Genomic DNA, 21,097 nt, shown 5'->3' with positions numbered 1-21,097 from the left:
ACCGGGCTAGTGGGGGGGAGGCCAAGCAGTCAGGTGCTGGCTCTGTTTTGAAGGTGGAGCGGCCCAATTTGCTGACAGACGGGGAGTTGGGTGTGAGAAAAAGAGAACTGCCAAGAGCGGCCGTCAGATTTTTGGCCTGAGCAGCTGGAGGGATGGAGTTGCTATCGGCTGAGATGGGGCGACTGCAGGGGCGGGTGGGGGCCACGCAGGAGCTCAGCGGAGCCTGTGTTCCAGGGGTCTGCTGGGCAGCAAAGAGGGTGCGCCTGGGGCTGGACACGCGTTTATTCAGTTCCTTTGTGATCACTGTAGAGCCTCATTAAAGCACGTGTAGGAACTGGGTGAAAGCAGGAACTCTGCTGATTCTCCTGCGCCTGCCAAGCCCTAGGGCCGCCTCCAGATTGTCCAGAAAGCTCGTCGCCTCCCTCGTTTTGGATATGGGGCTCCTCGTTAAGCAGCCAAAAGGGACCTTGGATGTTTAGGTGGGCGTTGAGGTGGATGTGGCTCCCGCCTCCCCCCAGCCCCTCTGTCTGAGGCCTCGGCGGGGTCTGGAGGCCCTGCGTGCTCCCCGTGGACTTGCCCGCCCGGCCCTCCATCCACCCTCCCCAGATTTCCGCCAGCCCTGCAGCCCTCCTGAGGTCCTTCTAGGTCACACTGACCCAACCTGCCCACCAGGGGAGGTGCCTAGCATTGCCCGGCCTCAGTCTAGGGGGTGCCCAGCTTCTCCTCCCTGGGAGGGAAGGGCTTCGGGGTGTCCGCCGGGATCCATAAGTCCCTTCGGTTGCCAGCTGGGCATCCGTCTTCACTGAGGACCACTTACCAACTGTGGTCCAGGCTGCGAGGCTTTAGTCCTCCCTGGAGATGCTGCCTCCACCCAGACCAGGGAGGAGGGTGGGTGAGCAGCGTAGGTGCGGCCTCCCCGGTCCCCTGGGGAAGCCCTCTGCCCCCGTCTTCCTGGCACACCAGCTCTTTGTCCCTTTACACACTCACTTCTCCCTTCACATCCACCCCGTGTCCTTGTATGCTGTTCCTCGGGGCCAGGCATGTGTCAGTGGGAAAGACTGGGAGAATGACCTGCTCTTGCATCCTGACTCTGCTTCAAGCTCTGCGTCCTTGGGCGAGCCCTGAACCCTGAATCTCCATTTTCCCGTCAGCGGAGGGGGGAGAGCCGTGCCTTCTCCACAGGGCCACGGCAGGGATTAAATACATGCACTTAGCTTGTGCCAGGGCTCCCACGTGGCACGCTGGGTGGGTGTATGTGGGTGACGACCCACCCCAAGCCACAGCAGTCCCTGAAGACTGGTTTTCCAGACCCTGATGGAAAGCCTGCACTGCCCCGAGGCAGCCCTTCCCCAGTAGCTGAACTGCTAAACGCCTCACCTCCCGAAGCCTCCGGGCTGCCTTCACACTGCCTGTGGCCCCTGAGACCTGCCTGCCCTTGTTGCCCCAGGATGGAGGACACGGCCACCAGTTCCTTGCCCCCTTCCCCTCCCCTCCAGACCGTGCCCTGGTCTGCCTGCGTTCCTCCCCCAGAAGCTAGCGCAGAGCAAGACCGTCCCCTCCGCGTTCTGGGCGACACACCTGTTAACGTGGCCTAGGCAGCAGAGTCACAGGAGCCCAGGGGGAGCTTGCGAGGCCGCGCGTCAGTTGTCTCTGGCCTGGACTCCCTTTCTGGAAATCAGAAACCCTGAACAGAGCCCTGGACGTCTAACCACGGGCAGGCCTGCAGATCGCTCTTCCTCTGTGTGGCGCCGGCCCTCTCGGAAGAGGGTGGCTTTTCCATGCCATGTGACCACAGCTGGCACCATGCAGCCCGGGCTGGCTTATCTCATGACCATGCACGACTCCGAGACCCCCAGGCCCTGAACCCCAGCTCTGCCCCCGGCATGTCAACCGCACACGCTTTCTCTGGGCCGCCAGCTGGCAGGTGCACCCGCCTGGGGTCAGGTCCCCTGCATGGGTGACCTTGGCCCAGTGACTCAGCTCCACCAGCCCCACGTTCCTCATCTACAGAAGGGACAGTGGCCTAGCACCCACCCACCCCCACCGCCTCGGTCCCCAGGGATGGTGGTTGGGTTACAGGCCACGTAGGTTAAACACCCAACACAGCTCCTGTACCCAGCAGGTTTACAGAGGAGAGTTGCTGCTGTATAACCCAAACGTGTGTGTGTGTGTGTGTGTGTGTGTGTGTGTGTCACTCAGAAGTCATAGAAGCACAGGGCATACGTCTGTCGGCTCTGACGCCAGGCTACCTGGGTTCTGATTTCACTCGTGAGCTGTGTGACCTCAGGATGGGCCCAACCTCTCTGTGCCTATGGGGTGTGTTGGGCGGTCAAGAGGACTAAATGAGCTTCACGTACAGCTTAGAACACCACTGACTATGCAGACGTTAGTATTATTTCTGTCATCAGCATCATCAGTGTTGGGGGTGAGCAGTGGGTTCCTGCTTCTGCCCCGAGCCTCCTCTAACATCTTTCTTAAGAAAAGTCATTCATGACCTCACAGGCCATAATTAGACATCCGTGGCTCAAGAGGCCGAGGGCCCCTGCCCTGACTCTCCCCAGCTAGAGTCAGGATGTGGCGTCTCGGCTGTGGGGCCTGGGCCCCTTTCTAGGACCCTCCTGCCTTCCCCTGGGAGCCCCTCACCCGCCTCCGTGGCTCAGTGCTGCAGGGGGTGTCCGCAGAAGGAGGGGCCCTATAGCAGGCAGGGTAGGTGACCCTTCTAACTGCTGGCACGTGCAGGTAAGGCCCTGTCAGTCAGAGAATAACTGGAGACAGCAATCAGAAAGCGCTTTTATGAGCCGAGCAACTTTTAAGGACTTTTCCTGTACCGACTCTGTAAAGCCTCACAGCAGGCATGTGGAGTTGGCTCTCTAATCGCCCCCATTTTACAGGAAAGGAAACTGAGGCATGGAAGGATTCCTGCCTGTGGTCACACAGCTGGTGAGCAGTGGAGCCAGAATTCCAGCCCAGACGTCTGGCTAGGAGGCGGCGGCCAGGAGCCCGTCCAGCCCCTCACTTGGCAGAGAGGAGGCGGAGAGGCTTCAAATGTGTCCTCTGTTCTTATGTGGTTTCCGTCATCCCAGGGCTGTCGGAAGCTCCGGGCGCTGTGATCCAGCCATTTCCCCACGTAAACATAACACAGACCAGCCTCTAGTGCAAGAAGACATGTTTGGAAAACTGGAGAAGGGGAGGAGGAGCCTGGGGTAACTCGGCGACGCAGAGCTCGGCGTCCCCAGGCTGGTGTGGGTAGGGCCGGGCCACTGTGGCCGCCTCTGTGTGCAGCTCCCCTACACATACAGCCCCCTCCTGCTCTGTAGCCTCGGGGCCCCGTTGTGCATGTGCGGAGCTTGGCCTCTCGGGAAGGAGCCAGTCTCGGGTCGCGGTCTTTGCCAGAGGCTGAGGCTTTCAGGGACTGAGCCCTCACAGAGCAGAACTCCCAGTGGGGTGGATGGACCCCACACACACTCGCCCAGGTGATCTCCATGGTGACCAGGAGTGCGGGAGCGGGGGCCGCAGCAGGCGGGGGTGGCCTTGTAGAGGAAGTGGGACTTGAGCTGATACCTGGGTGTGGCCTCAGAGGCCAAGAAATGCAGGTGAAGGGCAGCGGGGTGCAGATGGATGGCGGCTTCTAGCCAGTGCAGGAGTCCTTCAGCCACACCTCTGACAGGTGTCTGACCTGCCGCAGCTTGCACACCTCCGGTGACGGGGAGCTCATCACCTCCAGAGCAGCCCTGACCACATGAGAGCATTTTTTTCTCGAGCAGGGCGATGCAGGCCACAGTTCTGTCTGCAGCAGGATCTGCTCTGTCCTCTGCCTATCAGCCCGTCAGAGGCTTGACCGCAGACTTCATATCCCCTCTGGCCGCTGCTCTCCTGGCTACACGGTCTCAGCCCTTGGTGGGAGGTCGCCTTGTGCTGTAATTGGGGTTGGCAGACGGGGCCTCTCTCACCCCAGCTGGCGTCCATCGTGGTCTGTGGTGCGCCGTGCTGGCAGCCGTGCAGAAGGGAGTCTGTGATGGATTAGTGATGTCTGTCCTGGGCTGGCGGGAGAAGGTGGGAGCAAAAGCGCCCAGGCTTGAGAACCCATCTGGGGCTCAGACGGTCTTCCGCTGTGATCCGATACCTGTCATGGACGGTAGGGCTGGGTCTGCTTCTGGCTTTTTACTCGTTCTTGTTAGTGGCTGGCTTCTCGGCTTGTATTAAACTCAGGTCAGCCAAAAAGGTCCCCCAGTCTTTTTCATAAGAACAGCCATCAAGCTAAACCCTCCCCCATCTTGACGTTGTTTCCAGTATATTGATATATAATTAATTTAAATCAATCCCTTGTTGACAGGCATTTAGATTATTTCCAAGTTTTTATAATTAGAAACAACACTGCGGTGGAATTCCTTGTACTCGCCTCTTTGCGTATTGGTCTTATTTCCTTCGCATGGATCTCCAGAAAAGGGATTGCTGGATCAGGAGCGTTTTCTCAGAGTGCTGGCACCAGCCTTAACTGTCATGGAATGTCCCAGAAACTCTAAACTGTCAGGGAATGGCAGGGACTTGGGAAGGCGCCTGCCCATTCCTAGATTTACACATGGCCCGGGAGTCTGTGCGTGATCACGAATTCCAATGTGCAGCTGAGGACCGACTCGGGGGTGTCCGGTCCTGGCTGATGGACAAAGGCTTTGGGAGAAGCTTCCCCAAGAGAGAAGGAGGACCTGGGTGGCGAGAGGTGGAGCTCCCGTCCGTCGAGCGCGGTGGTGAGGAAGAGGCGTGCAGGGCAGGCTGGGAGCCGGGCCAGAGATCTGTGTCCCTGGGGCAGCCTGCAGTGGGCATCCTGCTGTGGGGTGCCTCTTCTGCTCAGGGGACAGACCCTTCTCCCCCAGGAAGGAGCTGGGGGCAGAGGCGAGTGCTAACCAGGACAGAGGGGCTTCGAGCCCTGAGCTCCAGGATGTGGGTAAACGTCTCCATGGGTTCAGGTCAAGCATCTGCAGGACTGAAGGTCAATGACCAGGTCTAGCTGCTGCCCTGAAATATTTAGAGCAGCGTGTCCTGAGAGCATCTGTTGCTGCCCGTGCTTGTCATCAGCAGGCGTTTCACGTCAGATGTTGTCCTTGTGTTCACCAGGGGTTTGGCTCTGGTTAAGGAGACTCTCTCGGTGTCTAATATTATGTCGCTTGTGTTCGGGACCATGAAGGAGTGATGTTCTCTGGCTCAAGATGGGTTCTTACACTACGTGCTCTGCTCGCTTTTGTCCACTCATTTCTTGGAGGACAGTGAGTCATACTGGTTGCAGTAGGATGGCCTGGCCATTTCTTATCGGGATGGTTTGAAGTTTGGATTTGGGGCGTGCAAGGGCTGCCACATTGCACAGCTCAAGGGACCCCATTCACGTAGATTCGGCAGGACTTGGTGACAGATGGAATGGGGTGAGGCCCCATTCCATCTGTCCCCAAGCGGGGTTTGGCCGTCGGGGAGGGACTAACTTGGTGACTCCGCTCGGGACTCTGGCTCCGTCACTGCATGGTGATGGGCGACCGTCACCGGTTAGGTTTGGGGCAGGTGGGATGTACCGGCGGGGGTGATGTAAGAAGCCACATTCTGGGACCGGCAGGTGGCTGGCCTGGGAAGTGCCTGCACTCACTCAGCAGGTGTCGCTGGGCCCCGTTAGTCTGGCACATGTGTCAGCATTTGGGGAGCGTCAGCCAGCAACGCAGAAAAATGACCCACGTCCTCACAGGGCTCCGATACTGATGTGGGGGGCAGCCGGCAAAGGAAAGACAGGAAGAATACATCACACTATACAGCGTGCTGGTGGGCAGACCACTGAGTGTGGGACTAGGGGTGCTGGGGAGAGGGCTGTGTGGTTTTAACTTGGGCGAGTAGTGGGGGCCTCATTGGAAGGTGGCACTGAGTAAAGACCCAAGGGAGGTGAAGGTGTGGTGCGTGCTGAGATCCGGGGAACGGCGTTCCAGGCAGACGGAACAGCCAGGGCAAAGGCCCTGAGGCCTGCCTGGCCCCTTGGAGAAGGGAGGAAGGAAGCCAGTGAGGCTGGAATAGAACGAGCAGGCGGAAGAGGGACCGGCGTGCAGTCAGCCGAGGTCAGGCCTGAAGGGCACTGCAAGGAGGACGGTGTCTTCCCAGTGGGACGGGGAGCAGGGAGGCCCTCGATGTGGCTCCCGTCTGGTCAGGATTGCTCTGACTGCCGTGGGGAGAAGAGAGGCGGGGGCGTGAGTGATAATCCCGGGAGCCGCGGTGGCGGTGGCCTGGAACACCTGCTGACAAGTGGGCAGGCAGGGGTGTTTCAAAGGTCGGGCTCACAGGGGAGAGGCTGCAGGTGACTGTCAGCCCCTTCTCTTGGCCTGGAAGGAGGCCTGGCCCTCTCCGCCAGGCACCTTCTGAAACCTGCTGGCTTGAGACGGTCGGGAGCCAGGTCATGGGCAGAGCAGGAACCCCGGGCTGGCACAGCCCCAGAAAGCCCTTGCATCCCCCCAAGCACCTCCATCCCCATCCGATCCCGAGTGTGCCCCTCCTGCTGGGGCCCAGCCTCCACACGGAGGGACTCCACACAGATGTCCTGTCCATGAGCTCAGGCGGGCGGCCAGGCCTGGCCCCTCCGCAGGGCAGAGCATGGCCGTGGGTCAGGGGCAGTCCCCTGCCTGTCCTTCCTCAGCTCCCTCTGCCCCACACCGGCCCAGCCCGGCCCACTGAGGGGGGATAGGGGGACGGCCTTTCACCTGTTGACACCTGTTCACGTCGCTCCGTGATCAGGTGAGCGCGGGCGGGGTAGGGGTAAGGGGCCAAGCCCCTTCCCTGTGAGGGTGGACACCCCCTTTGTCGGGGGGTGTCGGGCGCTGGGGGAGAGTCCAGGCCCCCAGCAGGAGGGGCCCGTGAGGCACGGAGGGACTTTCCGCTCGGACCTGCACGGAACCCGCCCTGTCTCCGTGGCCTCTGCAGACTCAGGGCTCAGAGGCGATTTAAAATCCTGGCAAGCTGAGCCCCGGCTGCTTCTCCTCAAGGACACGGTTCTGTTTGCTGTCACCCTCTTGCTGGGAAAGACAGAAGGGGCTCTGACAGAAGTGCTTGCAGGGGAGGCGTGGCGCAGGCCGGCCTCCGGGGCGTCCATCGCCTCTGGGGCCCGTGGGCTCCTTCACTCTCCCCTCCAGCTGTCCGTCCTGGGTGGTGGGCCTTATCAGGAGAACGGGAGAGTCTGCAGTGCTGCCCGTCCCTGTCCCCGTCCACCAGCCCACACAGGCCCACGAGGCCCCGAGGAAGCTGCTGCCGGGTGACCACGCGTGGCCAAGGAGGGTCTCAAGTGGTGGTGGGCCTGAGGCACCGAAGGCGGCCCACCTGGGTCACGGACAGGGGCCAGGCCTTGCGATGAGCGTGAGCCCTTGACTCACAGCCACATTGAGGCCAGGCACCCAGGACTCTTCCCCGTGGAAGGACCCTCATCACACCCCAGCTCCTGGGCACCGGCTGGGATGTCCTCTGCTGCAGGAGACCCGCTGTCTGTCCCCGCGGGCCAGAGCGGAAGGCCTGCACTCTTCTTAGACGGCCTGCCGGGCAGCATGTGCTGGGCTTTACAGCCAGGTGGGCTGGGGTGTGCTGGCTCCAGGGCCTGCGTGCCCATGCCCCCTCCGCAGGAGGCATGTTTCACGCTGGGCAGTTGGCTCTGCAGGCCCTGGGACCCGTGGGGACAGTGGGGGCGGAGCTGGGCAGGTGGGCCGGGCACAGAGGCTGCTGAAGGCAGGGCGTTCCCACTGTTCTGAAGGCGGGACTCTGGAGGACGACTGTAGCTCACGGGGTCTGTGAGCCCTTCCCTCCTCTGGGCCACTTCCAGAGGGACCCCACCCTGGCCCCAGGGATCCGATGGACCGGGGGGTGGCAGGGCGCCTCGGGAGAGGCCGCCAGAAGCTGCCAGAAACTCGGTTGCACGTTTCTCTCTTCTCTCTGTGTCCCAAGTCTTCTAAGGTCATGAGTTCGGGACGAGTAAGCCACCCCTCTGTCCCCCCACCAGGCACTTGGAAGATTGAGGGATCTGCACAGGCCTGGGACGAGGGCGGTGGGGTGGAGGGGAGCCCCCAGTGTTGGGCTTTAATCCCAACTCACCTACGTTCTACCTGTGCAACCTCGGACAAGGCCTGTGCTGTGTGGGCCTCAGTCTCCTCACCTGGAAAAGGGGTTAATAATCTGTCCTCTGGAGGGCTAATCTCGCCTTCGGGGACACCAGTCAGTTTGATTAGGACCCTCAGGACCTCATTTTAACTCAGTTACCTCCTTAAAGACAATCTCCAAATGCAGACACATTCTGAGGTGCTGGCTGTTAGGGCTTGAAGTATGAAAATGTTGGTGGGGAGGGACCAGTTCAGCCCATAACAAACACCAGCACAATGCGTGACTCTCCTATAGGTATGCAGTGAAGACTTGTTTTGTTAATTATTGTTTTTTTTTTTTTTTAAAAAAAGAGTGGTTTACTTAAACCAGGCAGTGGGAGTGAGGGAGTGGAGGGGACGGGACCCAGTGTCTGTCAGTGAATGTCACTAGGCACCTGCTCTGGGCCGGGCCCGCTTGAGGTCCTGGGTTCGTCAGTGGACCCACGGAGCCGACCTTCCCGTGGGAGACGCACAGTGAACAGAGTCCTTCAGGGAGGGGTGTTGGCTGTGAGGAGGGGCGAGCTGTACAGAGAAAGTGGAATCACCGCAAGGGGAGGCGAGGGTCACGGCCCTCGGCCTCCGCCGCCCCTGGGGACCACCTGTAGGAGGGTGGGGGGATGCCTGCGGGGCCCTGGACTCTGGTTTCCCGCTCACCAGAGGCCCGTCCTCTCTCTGCAGTGTCGAGGGCGAGGCCCCCAGCAGCGAGACTGGCACGTCGCTGGACAGCCCCTCCGCCTACCACCAGGGCCCCTCGGCGCCCGGCTCCGGCCTGGGCCCGGACCACTCCGAGCACACGCCAGGCGGCGCCTATGGGCTGTATGCGGGGCCGCCCGGGCAGCAGCGCACGCGGAGGCCCAAGCTGCAGCACTCGACCTCCATCCTGCGCAAGCAGGCCGAGGAGGAGGCTATCAAGCGCTCACGGTCCCTCTCCGAGAGCTATGAGCTCTCCTCCGACCTGCAGGACAAGCAGGTAGGCAGCCAGCCACGCGGGCCACGGGGAAGAGGCGCTGGGGGTTGGGGGAGGCTGCGGTGCCTGCGCGGCCTCGGACGACGCGGCCCTTTGCTGGGGCCGCCCAGGGCCGCGGGGGACCCTGTGTGCTCCACGGCCGCGCCCAGGCAGGGGCTGCTCCCCGCGGACGTGGCCTCTGCCTCAGCCTGGGCTGGCTCCTCCCAAAACGCGGAGGGTTCCGAGGGAAGGAGCCGATGTGGGACGTTCCTGTCCAGCCTCGGCCTCTGCCTGGTTCACAGCCCTCCTCTCTGGGCTCTGGGGCCCACGCTGGGTGTCAGGACCTGGTGCCACCAGTGTGCTTGGGTTCCGTGGCGGCCGTTGAGGTCCTGGGATCCAGGAGAGAGCTGAACCTTGGGAGGTCTGCAGGAGGGGCCCTCGGGGAGGGGACGGTCAGTTCACAGAAAGAGCACGTGCTCTGAACCGAACAGCGAGCCCATCCCCAGCCAGTGAGGCCAGGCTGTTCATTCCACCCCTCAGTGTACAGCCCCGTGTCCTGGGGGAAATCGCCTCCTTGCAGGTTGCCCTTCCTCCCCGGAGCCTTGGCCCAGACCCACTGTGGGGCTGGCACGTGTGTACAGAGCGACGGGCATGCATGACCTGCTCGCTTGGCCTCTTAGGTTGATGGGAGAGAGGGGAGGGGTCCCGGTTGGGTGGCAGGTGGGGGGCAGAGGGAGTGAGAGCTCATGAGGGGACAGAGGCTTCTCACTCCCAGCCCCTCAGAGTGCAGGCACGTAGTAGGCACTGTACTAAGAATTCTTGTGTGAAGCTCTGACAGGAAGCTCCAGGCTTCAGGAGCACCCCCAGGCTGCCGGCGTGCGGGGCCGGCCTGCCTGTCGCTGTCCCCAGCTCCTGTGCCCTGAGCTGTGCGCAGTCTCCTTGTGAGCCCGGGTGGCTGCCTCTGCCCCGGCCTGGCTGCAGGACCTGCCCGGCAGCCCCTCAGACGCCAGGCTGCAGAAGTCGCCCTGCCCTCTCACCTCCCACACCTACCCTGGCCTGGACCCTCTGTTTGCTCTCCAGTCTAACTGTTTGTCTCTTACAGAGCAGAGGTCCGGGCCTGGTGTAGCCCCAGACTTCTGCGGGGAGCGGTGCGGTGTGTGGGTACTGCCCAGGGCGGGTCTTCCCCCGACACAGTCCGTACCGGCCCCCTCTCCCTGTTCTTGGCGCTGCCCTGTGACCGTGGACAGCCCTGCCTACCTGCCCTGGTCTTCATCTGTCTGCCCGTGAGTTGGGAGTGACAGGGGGTGGGGCCCGCAAGTGGCCAAAGCCTGAAGCAGATGATCCCCGTCAGGCAAATACTGGGGAGCAAACAGACCCCTGGCCTCGTGGCGCTTGGCCTCGTGGCGCTTGGCCCCGTGGCGCTTGGCCTCGTGGCGCTTGGCCTCGTGGCGCTTGGCCCCGTGGCGCTTGGCCCCGTGGCGCTTGGCCTCGTGGCGCTTGGCCTCGTGGCGCTTGGCCTCGTGGCCAGGTCCACGGCAGGGGCCTCTGTTCCATTATCAGTTTCACCCATAGCCAAAGTGGATCAAAAACAGTTTATAGTAACACACGTCTGCAGCAGGACCATTAAAATAGAAGTGGGAAAGGTTAAAACTTCAGAGAGGCCTGTGGAGGTAATCATATGCTTCCTGCAGGCTTAATGTGGCCACAGCTGTTCATTTTCATCCCTCGCACATTAGCCTGATGCCCACCATGTGCCAGACCCCATGCTGGGCGCCGGGGAGTCACCAGGGAACAGAGTGCAGCCCCAGCCCTCAAGCAGACGCTGTGGTCCAGAGACAGGTTAACAGTAAAGACACAGGTTAATTCCAGAGCATGATACAAACTCCGGGGATGAAGAAAGAGGGGAGAGAAGCTGAGCACCTGTGGGAGGAGACAGCTTGGATGAGGTGCGGGGGACCTCTCCAAGGTGGTATCAGAACTGGGTGTTTGAGGACGGGGTCTTCCAGGAAGAGGTAACAGCAGGCACGAAGGCCAGAGGCAGAACCACTTGGCGGAAAGGATGGCCGGGAAGAGGGGAGGGGTGGGGAGGTGATGCTGAGGGCCACCGAGCATTCGACTCTCTGCTGAGCCTCCTGGCAGTCAAGGTGAAAATAGGAACAGGACAGATGACCCAGGAGTTTCCAGATGAAGGTAGGGTGCCCGGTTCCACGAGGGGGTAGAGTCTGGGTGACGCAGAGCCCCATTTTAGTGGCCCTCAGCCTCCGCACCTCCTGGCAGTTTCCTGTCTGAGCAGGAGGCCTGAGTTGGCAAGGGTAGCACTTCAACTTTGTGGGAGGGTGAGGTGAGCCTCTCAGCTCCTCGTCCCCTCACTTGTCAGAGCCTCTGCCCCCCTCTGCAGGGGGCGGGGGACTTCCTGGGGTCCCTCTGCAGACCAGACGCTGTGTCAGGTGAGGGTGATGCCCAGCAGGCGAGCACAGACAGGTTGGGGTCCCTGCCCTGCACCCCCAGTTAGCGTTCAGACTGGGCCTTGGGTTGGTTCTGGCCCGGAAGGAAGAATGAGTGGCCACGGTGGGCCCGGGAGCTGAGTAGGAGCGGACCTGGGTCTGTGTCCCCTGGGGGGAGGCCGGGAGGAGAGGCTGAGGGGACTTTGCCGATGTAGCACAGAGCCCACGTCTGCCTTCCCAAAGTCCCTCCTGTCCCGACCCAGACTTGGGGAACGGTCTCAGGCCAGGAGTGTCGCCCCTGGGGTCGCGAGATCCAGAGTCAGAAGGCGACAAGGAGCCGTGGAGCGCACTCTGAGCTGTGCGGTGCCCCTCTTCCTCCCCACACGAGGGGCCCGGAGCCCAGGCCTTGGAGGGCGGAGAGGAGAGGGCTTCCCAGAGCTCAGCCGTGGGCCTTCTGCCGGCGCCGTGGGCTTTCAGAGCTCCACTCCAAACCCAGAAAACAGGCGCTGCTCACAGATGCGGAAGTGAGGTCATCTCTCTGGATGCCGTTCAGTAACTTCAGGGCGAGAGGAAAAACAGACCCGCCCTGGCTGACTCCAGGGCCGGGCTTTGAAAAGTCATTTTGATCCTCACCCCGCCCCCCAACTCCTCTCGTGCGAGGGGCCGCTCTGCCCTGCCTGCCGCTCCCCCTCCTGTGGGCCCCGGAGAGCTGCACGTCTGTGTCGCGGGCGGGGCTGGGGGGGGGAGCTGGCATCCCTCAGGGAGACCAGGACCCACCCTGAGTCCTGAGTGAGGCACGGAGCCCCCCTCCCCCTTCCGGCCCACCCTCAGGCGGCTCTGAGCAGCCGTCTGCCCCACTCAGCCATGGCCTGGGGTTTGCTCAGTGACGCGTGTGCCTCTGTTCTGGACGGCCTTGGCCTCTTGAGGGTGGGGACCTTGTCCCTCTGCCACCGGTGTGGGCGTGGCGCCTGCATGGAGCAGACAGCGGTGCTCTGCCCCCTCGGGATGTGAGCACGCCTCACTCCCAGGGACCCGAGGCCTTTCCACCCACATCAGGGGCCACTCTGCCCAGCACCCAAGGGCTCGGCTTGGCCAACCAGCCAGCTCCCTATCCTGGGCTTTCCCGGGTTCTGAAGAGCGGGTTCTGGCCTCACTCGGGAAGCAGGCACGGGGAGCGGCCCTTGGGGGCTGTCCGGAGTCCTCGGCCAGCATGAGCCTAGGACTTCACAGGCGCACGTGGCACACGGGAGTCCCAGCACCCCTGCCTGCCTGCAGCCCGGCCCCATCGCCAGGCTCACAGAGCCTGCTCTGCGTCTGGAGGCCTCCAGGGGTGTGCTGGGCCTCTTTTCTGGGCCTCAGTTTCCCCATCTGCCACGGAGGGGACTTGGGGCCCCCCACAAACTGTCTACACCTCCCAGGAGTGCAGCTGAGGGTCCTGTACCTCCTCAGCCCCCAGCTGGCATGTGCCGAGGGCCTGTCTCACCTGTGCCCACCGCTGCCCTGCGAGGTCCGTCTGATGGGACTGAGCAACCGCAGGGTCCAAGGCTTCTCAGAGTCACTCCACTGCCAAGGGCAGGGCCAGGACTAGACCCAGGCCCTCGGGCGGTGCCGCAGGCGGAAGCGGGGCTGGAGGCCTGCGGCCAGTGCTCAGCACCCAGGGCCTGCTCGGGTCTCGGGCCCGTCTCCCGCTTTTCTTCATTTATTTTTTTTGGTTGCATCGGGTCTTAGTTGCGTTACGTGGGATCTTCCTTGCGGTGTGCGGGATCCTCTGCTGCAGCGCACAGGCTCCTCGTAGCAGCGCGCGGGCTTCTCTCTAGTTGTGGCGTGCGGGCTCAGTAGTTGCAGCGCATGGGCTTCGTTGCCCTGCGGCGTGTGGGATCTTAGTTCCCTGACCAGGAATCGAACCCACGTCCCCTGCGTTGGGAGGCGGATTCTTAACCACTGGACCGCCAACGAAGCCCCTCGGGCCAGTCTCTTAACCTGCACCTGCCGCAAGCTTCCTCTCTCTGGAGGGGCTGCCTGACCTCTTCCACCACCTCCAAGTCTCATTCAACTGCATGCCCCAGGTACACCAGGGCCAAAGGCTACTGTGGCCAGAGAACTTCGGGAAACCACCACCATTTAAAGGTTCTGAGAAGTCCTGCAGGGAACACTTGCTTTAACTGGGTCTGACCCCTGGGATGCGCTGGGCCTCCTGGGCCGTCCTCACGCTCCTCTCCTTCCCCCGCAGGTGGAGATGCTAGAACGGAAGTATGGGGGCCGCCTCGTGACCCGCCATGCGGCCCGCACCATCCAGACAGCCTTCCGCCAGTACCAGATGAACAAGAACTTTGAGCGGCTGCGCAGCTCCATGTCCGAGAACCGCATGTCGCGCCGCATCGTGCTGTCCAACATGAGGATGCAGTTCTCCTTCGAGGGGCCGGAGAAGGTGCACAGCTCCTACTTCGAGGGCAAGCAGGTCTCAGTGACCGACAAGGGTGCCCCGCTGGAGGCCCTGGTGCCGGCCGAGTGCAGAGACCTGGGCCCGCCGCCTGCCCTCCAGGCCCCTGCCCCGGCCGGCGACTTCGCAGATGCCATCACGGAGCTGGAGGACGCCTTCTCACGGCAGGTGAAGTCGCTGGCGGAGTCCATTGACGATGCGCTCAACTGCCGCAGCCTGCACACCGAGGGGGCCCCCGCGCCCGACGTGGGGCGGACCCGGGACGCCGAGCCCTCGCCGGCCCTGCATGGCGCCGAGCATCGCCAGCTGGACGAGATGACCGCCTCGTACAGCGACGTCACCCTGTACATCGACGAGGAGGAGCTGTCGCCACCCCTGCCCCCGATGCAGGCGGGCCGCCGGCCGTCCAGCGCCGAGTCGGACCTGCGGCTGCGGCCCGGGGGTGCTGCCCAGGACTACTGGGCCCTGGCCCACAAGGACGACAAGGGGGACACGGACACCAGTTGCCGGAGCACGCCCTCGCTGGGGCCACAGGAGCCGCGGCTGCGGGGGGAGCACCTCCCGCTGCTCACCATCGAGCCGCCCAGCGACAGCTCCGTGGACCTCAGCGACCGCTCGGACCGCAGCTCGCTTAAGAGGCAGAGCGCCTACGAGCGCGGCCTGGGCGGGCCGCAGGGCAGCCCCAAGCACGGCCCCCATGGGCCCCCCAGGGGCCTCCCCCGGGAGGAGCCGGAGCCACGGGCCCGGGCGCCCAGGCCCCTGGATGGCCACCTGGCCATCAATGGCTCGGCCAACAGGCAGAGCAAGTCCGAGTCGGACTACTCGGATGGGGACAACGACAGCCTGAACAGCACGTCCAACTCCAACGACACCATCAACTGCAGTTCCGAGTCTTCATCCCGCGACAGCCTGCGCGAGCAGACACTCAGCAAGCAGACCTACCACAAGGAGACCCGCAACAGCTGGGACTCGCCCACCTTCAGCAACGACGTCATCCGCCGGCGGCACTACCGCATCGGCCTCAACCTCTTCAACAAGTGAGTCCCCGGCCGCTGGCGGCCCGGGCGGGATGAGGGGCGGCTCCGGGGTGGGGGCCGGTGTGGGGGGGTGCGTGGTGCGGCGCCTGCTGTACCGCGCTGGCCCCAGCGTCTGGCCCTGGGTGGTGTGGGCACGGGGGTCTTTGAGCAGGGGCGGGCCGGGTGCAGGTCCGTGCCCGTGTCCGTGCAGCCTGGACTCGGGCCCGCACCCGGGAGCAGGGCACTGGTAGGCCCTACGCCCTCTGGGAGATTGTACGTTGGGTCCGTGGCATGGCCGCCACGCCACATTCTGGCAAGGCGCCGTCGGGGCAGCCTTGAGAGCAGGTCTGGGGCAGGAGGCTGGTATTCAAAGCTCACTATTCTTAGCACAGCTGAAAATAGCAAGTGGAAGGGCAGGCGGGCTGAGCAGTCCCTCGGAGAAGACACTGGCGGCTCTGGTTGTTAAACCTCGGATTTCTCCTCACTTCCATCCACAGGGCCTCTGGATTTGGGGTCACCAGACGCCGGCCTGGCACTGGCTCCTCCGGGGAGGGGGACGTGGAGGGGATGTGGCCAGCCTGCTTGGTGGCTACTGACACCTGTACACTGTGCTTCCCTGCTCCCCACTTCCTCTGCTAGACGGGGGTGGAGAGTCTTGGGGGGCACTTCTGAGCCATCCCTGGTGCAACTGGCAGGCCGGCTGGGGGACTCAGAGAGACCTGTCCTGAAGGGCGGGTATGGGGGAACTGTGCAGTCCCACAGGAGCCACTAGGGGCTGGGCGTCATTGGTCCTCGATCAGCTAAGGACTAAGAGTCTTGGACCCGTCACATCTGCCAGGGGTGCTCTCCTGAGACTCCATCTGCGTGTGAGGACCAGTCCCACTGCCACGCAGTCCGTGGCCAGAACAGCGCGCTGAACGGGGAGGTCGTGAGCTGCCAAGCCCATCCTGAGGTCGGTCCCGAAAGCCTGCCCCCACCTGCTTCCAGGCACAGCCAGTTCCCGGATCATCTCGGACCCTCATGGGGGAGGCTGGGATGACCTGGGGGCTCCCCCAGTGCCCAGGGTTCCCTCGTCCCTGGCAGACGTTGTGTCCTGACGTGGGAGTCCCAGCTGGGTGGACGGGTGGAGGCCAGAAAAAGTTGCATCCCTCACCCGAGCAGCCTTGGTCTCTGTAGGTTCTTTCTGGCTCTGTTAGTTTTTAATTACACCTGTAACGCATGAATACGCTCTCCACTCTGCGTAGAAGTTGAAAGCCTTCAAGCTAGGGTTTCTGTGCATGTGTGGTCCAGAGCGCAGCTCCAGGCCAGGCCGCCTGGGTGCAGACCCCGGTCCTTGCACTTCCTGTCTGTGTCCCTGGGCAGCTCGGTCTCTACCACGGCGGCTTCATCTGCATGGTGGCGCTGAGCCCAATAGTGTCCACCTCGCGGAGTGTGAGTTGGAGATGAGCGGGTGTATAGGATGCTCAGCAGCGCCAGACGTGTGGCGAGCTGGGCCCGAGCCTCTCTGCTGTCCCGGTGGCCCCTGTTGACGTTACCTGGGCCCAGGCCACACACACTGCCCCCCTGTGATGCTGCCACGCGGTTTGCTGTTGGAGGCCATTCCCATTGGTGCCACGGGCCACCTGGTCTGTGTGCTGCTACGTGGGGTCCACGTGCGGCTGTCCAGGGTGGTCTGGCCACTCGCTCCCATGTTTTCACAGTCACCAACCACGTGACAGTGACCGTGGACCTGCCCCTCCCACACGCTCCCGAGTCTCTGGGGAAGGGGATAGCTGGAGGAGGCGATGTTTGGGGCTCACGTGGGCGTGTTGTCCATTGAAGTAGAGCCTGAAGCTGGACCTGGAGGGCCCGTTTCCTCACACGGTGGACAGCACTCAGCCTTGTCTCCCACCCCAATCAAAGCGTAGAAATAGTGTCTCTATTGTTTCAATTTGGATTTCTCTGCCTGCTTCTAAGATGCAGCATCCGTATGTGTGTCTTTCGGCCATTTGGGTTTTTTCTTCTACAAAATGCCTGTTCCTATTTTTTTGCCCATTTTTCTGTTATTTCTCATTTTGATTTATAAGTGGTTCTTTATATATTGTGGATACTAATCCTTTGTAATTACAAATATTTTCTTCCTGTCACTGGCTGCCTTTTTTTTTTTTTAAACTTCTGAAATAGGATTCACAGACCATAAAATTCACCTTTATAAAGTGTACAGTTTCAGTGGGTTTTAATTATATATCTTTTAACTTTGTGTATGCTTTGTTGGTCAGAAGTTACTAATTTTTTTTGCATTTTTTTTATCGAGGTGGAATTGACATGTAACATAGTTTCAGGCATACAACATAATGATTCAATATTTATACATATGTAGTCAATTCATCAGTGTTCTCTTTGTTTATTACTTTGTTTTTTTTATGTTTCATTTTAAAAGGCTCCGCCCCAGGTCATAATATAGTTTTAAAATATTTTCTTCAGGACTTTCTTAGTTTTGTTTTATATCCTTTAGGACTTTAACCTGGCGTTTGGTTTGGAGAACGGTACAAGGTGAGGGGTGTAGTTTTTATAGTTCTTTGTAAATTAGCTGGTTGTCTGCAGACGGTGTACTGAGGAGTCTGTCCTTTCTCTGTTGACTTGAAATCCCATCTAATTCCTACGTGAACAGGGCCTGTGCTTGGATCCTTTCGTTCACTTGGCACATATTTATTGAACACCTGCTGCATGCCAGGCCCTGTGTAGGGGGCCTGGACTCAGCCCTGAACAGAATAAAGACCCTGCGATGCTCCATGCTAGTGGGTAGAGGCTCTGTGTGTTCCTTTGCCAACATCAGACTTTCAGTTTTATATGTTTTTGTATTAGAACAGAAACCACTCTTTTGTTCTTTTAAAAAGTGGTCTTGGCCCTTGTTGGTAGTTACTCTTCCACATGGATTGCAGAGTCAGCTCGTTAAGACCATGAAAACTCCTGGTGGACTTTGCACTGGAGCCCCTTGAGCTTGGGGGACCTCGCCCCTTTACAAGTCGAGGGACAGAGGTGAGGTCCAGCCACAGATGGTGTTTAAGTTCAGATTGAAGGTAACCACAGTCCGTCCAGCTCCCCTGGTGGCAAGCCGCAGTGCAGGCGGTCACCGGCCACACGTGCTTGGTGGCTGCGTCCCTGGCAGTGCGGGTCCAGGATGGTCCCCCAGCTGCAGAGCCCGCCGTTGGATGACGCGGGTCTCGCATGCAGAGAGGGGCGGGTGGCAGGCTGGCTCCTCCGAGTGGCGTGCGGGGCAGGTGTTGGGAGGTCGTGCGGCTACAAGCTCTGGCCGTCCTCAGTCTTCTCCTCCTCGGCCTTGGTTGTCCACCTAGGGGGTTGTTTGGAGGATTGAAGGCGCAACCACAGCACTGTGGCCACCGGCCATCTCCCGAGTCTCACCAGGCCCAGAAAGGGCTGGCGGTCCGACCCAAGTAGATAGAGGGCCAGGCCCTGTGCGGGGCTAGCGAAGCTGGGAGCCGGATGCCCCTGAGCAGGCCCTGGAGCCGCTGGGCGAGGACGCACACTGAGCAGCCTGCTGCCCGAGGCCGGGGCCCCTCCCTGGGGGGCCGGACCTTAGCGCCTCTGTCCTTTCCCTTCCTGGCACCCTTCTCTCACCCCCACCTGTCCACTGCCCACCTCTGTTCTGCACGCTCTCCCTGTGGGTCTCCTCTCCCCCCACCATTTCCCTCCCTCCCCAGCCCCTACCCAGGCCCACACCCAGGCTGCCTTTCAAACAGTTCTCAGGTCCCACCCACTCCCGGGAGGGAGCTTTCCAGCACAGACACCCGCCCCCTCCAGGGGGTATGTGGAGGGCCTGAGCGCTGGACCCAAAGTGGGTGAGTAGCCGGCTGGGGAGGAGAGAGGGAAAACAAATGAAACCCAAGAAATGAAACAGGGTGGTGGGGAGGGGCTGTCCCCGGGGCCACAGAGGAGGCTGCCGCAGTCTGCCTGGCATCCAGATGGCCTCCCAGGCTCCAGGACTGCACGTCCGGCTCGCAGCGCTGGGCACCGGGCCGGGGCCGGGAGCCGAGGCAGGAGGGTTTCAGCCCCAGTTCAGCGTATCCGCTGCAGGGACTCGGCACCTCCGTGTACCCTGAGCCTTGCTGGCTGCGCCCAGAAACTGGCCATGAGGTTCCTGCCCCCACAGGGCGTAATGAGGGTTAGAGACCGTGAAACCAGGAGCCGCTGTCCAGGGTGCAGCGGGTGGCAGCTGTTGTGGTCCGCAGGGCTCCTGCGTCCGGAGCCAGTGCAGGGGGCCTGGGGCTCGGGCCTTAGAGGACCCAGGAGGTGGCTTAGCGGACAGAGCAGCATGGAGCACGGGAGTGGCTGATGTCCGCGTGCACTGACACGTGCCCGGTGCTGTTGTACGAGCCCACCGTGCTCACGGGAGACCGTAGGGAGGGGACCGTCACTAGTCCGCTTTACAGTTTGGGTGAGCTGAGGTGCCCAGAGGTAGCTTGCCCGAGGTCCCACGGTCGGTGGATGGCCAGACTGGGATTCACGCCACCGCCGCCTGGCCCCTGAACACACCCTCGTAAAGCCCAGTGCAGGGACTGCGGCCTGGAGCATGGCCTCCGTGGCCCCGCCCGCTCACTGGGCCTCGCGTGTGCACTGAGAGTCCAGGGGGCGGAGCCTCATATTTGCGGTGTCCGCCACAGCGGTGGGAGCTGGGGTCCGCACCCCACAGCCCGGAGGGGCACCCAGCGGGACCTCACCGGGCCTGTCACCTGCTTGCCCACGGAGGGCCCTGCTCCTGTGCCCCTCACCTCATCCTCCTCCGCTCCTTCACGCCCTTCCCTCTCGCCCTCGGGCGCGGGCCCAGGTGACCATGGGCCAGGCCAGCCCTCTCCCCGCTCTGGACGAGTGTCCTCCTCCCCAGAGCCGCCCCTGATGAAATGGTGCCGTCGGAAGGGACTGAGGGCCTCTTGTCTGAGGAGCATGTAAGTCGGGCCTTGGAGACTACTTGGTGTGCCGGGAGTCCTGACGGGCAGGGAGCTGCTCACCTGGCCTCCGAGGTCCCTCCCTGCCCAGGGCCTGCGTTTGGTTTGGAGGCAGGTCTTCTCCGCCCAGCACCGGGCCGCCACCTGCCTGCTCCTCCGGCCACTGCCCGCTGGAGCTGCTGCAGAGAGCCCTGCCGTGAGGCTGGGGTGCTCCGAGGTTCCATCCTTCCAACATCCACGGGGCTCGGGGATCGGCCAGCCTCCCAGTAAGCGGCAAAGCCCGTGTTGGGCTCCCGATTCCGTGCGCCTTGGGCGTCACGTTTGTTGTGACCAGTGAAGAGGACAGTGGTGACAGCCAGCCTGCGTAGATGCGTGTTAAGTTGCCAGCTGGTGCCGAGCAGTTCGTGTGCAGCATCTTGCCAAGTTCTCACGGTGGCCTGGGAGGCGTGGCTGCTGGGAGCCCGGCCGCGGGACCCCAGGCGCTGGCTCGAGGCTGCAGAACCAGAAGTGCTGGCTGTGCCGGGCCGTCTGCTGGTGCTGGACGTGCTGACGGTTTAAGTGACTGTGGCTCTCTTACGAGCACTCTGAGTTGGGTCTTTGCAGATCAGGGTCCTATTCCCCTTGATGTGAGCCACTCCTCCGGCCCACACCACCCTCAGAGTGCTGTCGCGGGTCTGGGCTGGCTGGTGCCGAGGGCCTCAGGGAGGGAGGCAGTGCGGGGCAGGCCCCACGGGTGTTCCAGCCATGCCAGTTCCTTCTCTTTTTTCTAAACTGAAGTGTAGATGATTTATAATATTGTGCTGGTATACAGAAAAGTGATTTAGTTGGGGTTGTTTTTTTCAGATTATATTCCATTATAGGCTGTTACAAGATATTGAATATAATTCTCTGGGCTTTACAGTAAATCCTTGTTGCTTGTCTATTTTATGGATAGCAGTTTGTATCCATTAATCCTTTTCTTTTTTTTTTTCTTTTTTTTTTTTTTGCCTCATTGCATGGCTTGAAGGATCTTAGTCCCCCGACCAGGGATTGAACCTGGGGCCATGGCAGTGAGAACGCTGAGTCCTAACCACTAGACTGCCAGGGAACTCCCAGTATCCACTAATCCTATACTCCTCATTTGTCCCTCCCTCCCCCCTCTCCTCCCCCAGTAACCATGAGTTTGTT

The 21,097-nt window shown here is 61.5% G+C and overlaps 1 protein-coding gene across 4 annotated transcripts in view; it reads left to right on the top strand.

Annotated features, from left to right (window-relative positions):
• Positions 1-21,097, top strand: part of IQSEC1 (IQ motif and Sec7 domain ArfGEF 1) — a 112,759-nt gene that overhangs the window by 61,346 nt on the left and 30,316 nt on the right. For all 4 annotated transcript variants that reach the window (XM_027093956.1, XM_027093958.1, XM_027093957.1 and 1 more), the window contains exons 2-3: positions 8,820-9,111; positions 13,762-15,008. In XM_027093956.1, the coding sequence (XP_026949757.1) occupies positions 8,820-9,111; positions 13,762-15,008 (1,539 nt within the window). The remainder of the gene's footprint in view (positions 1-8,819; positions 9,112-13,761; positions 15,009-21,097) is intronic.

The sequence above is a fragment of the Aethalodelphis obliquidens genome, unplaced genomic scaffold, assembly GCF_003676395.1.
Source record: "Aethalodelphis obliquidens isolate GAN/ISIS:26980383/991018 unplaced genomic scaffold, ASM367639v1 scaffold86, whole genome shotgun sequence".
Classification (NCBI taxonomy): domain Eukaryota; kingdom Metazoa; phylum Chordata; class Mammalia; order Artiodactyla; family Delphinidae; genus Aethalodelphis; species Aethalodelphis obliquidens.
This window is presented reverse-complemented; position numbering and strand designations above follow the sequence as displayed.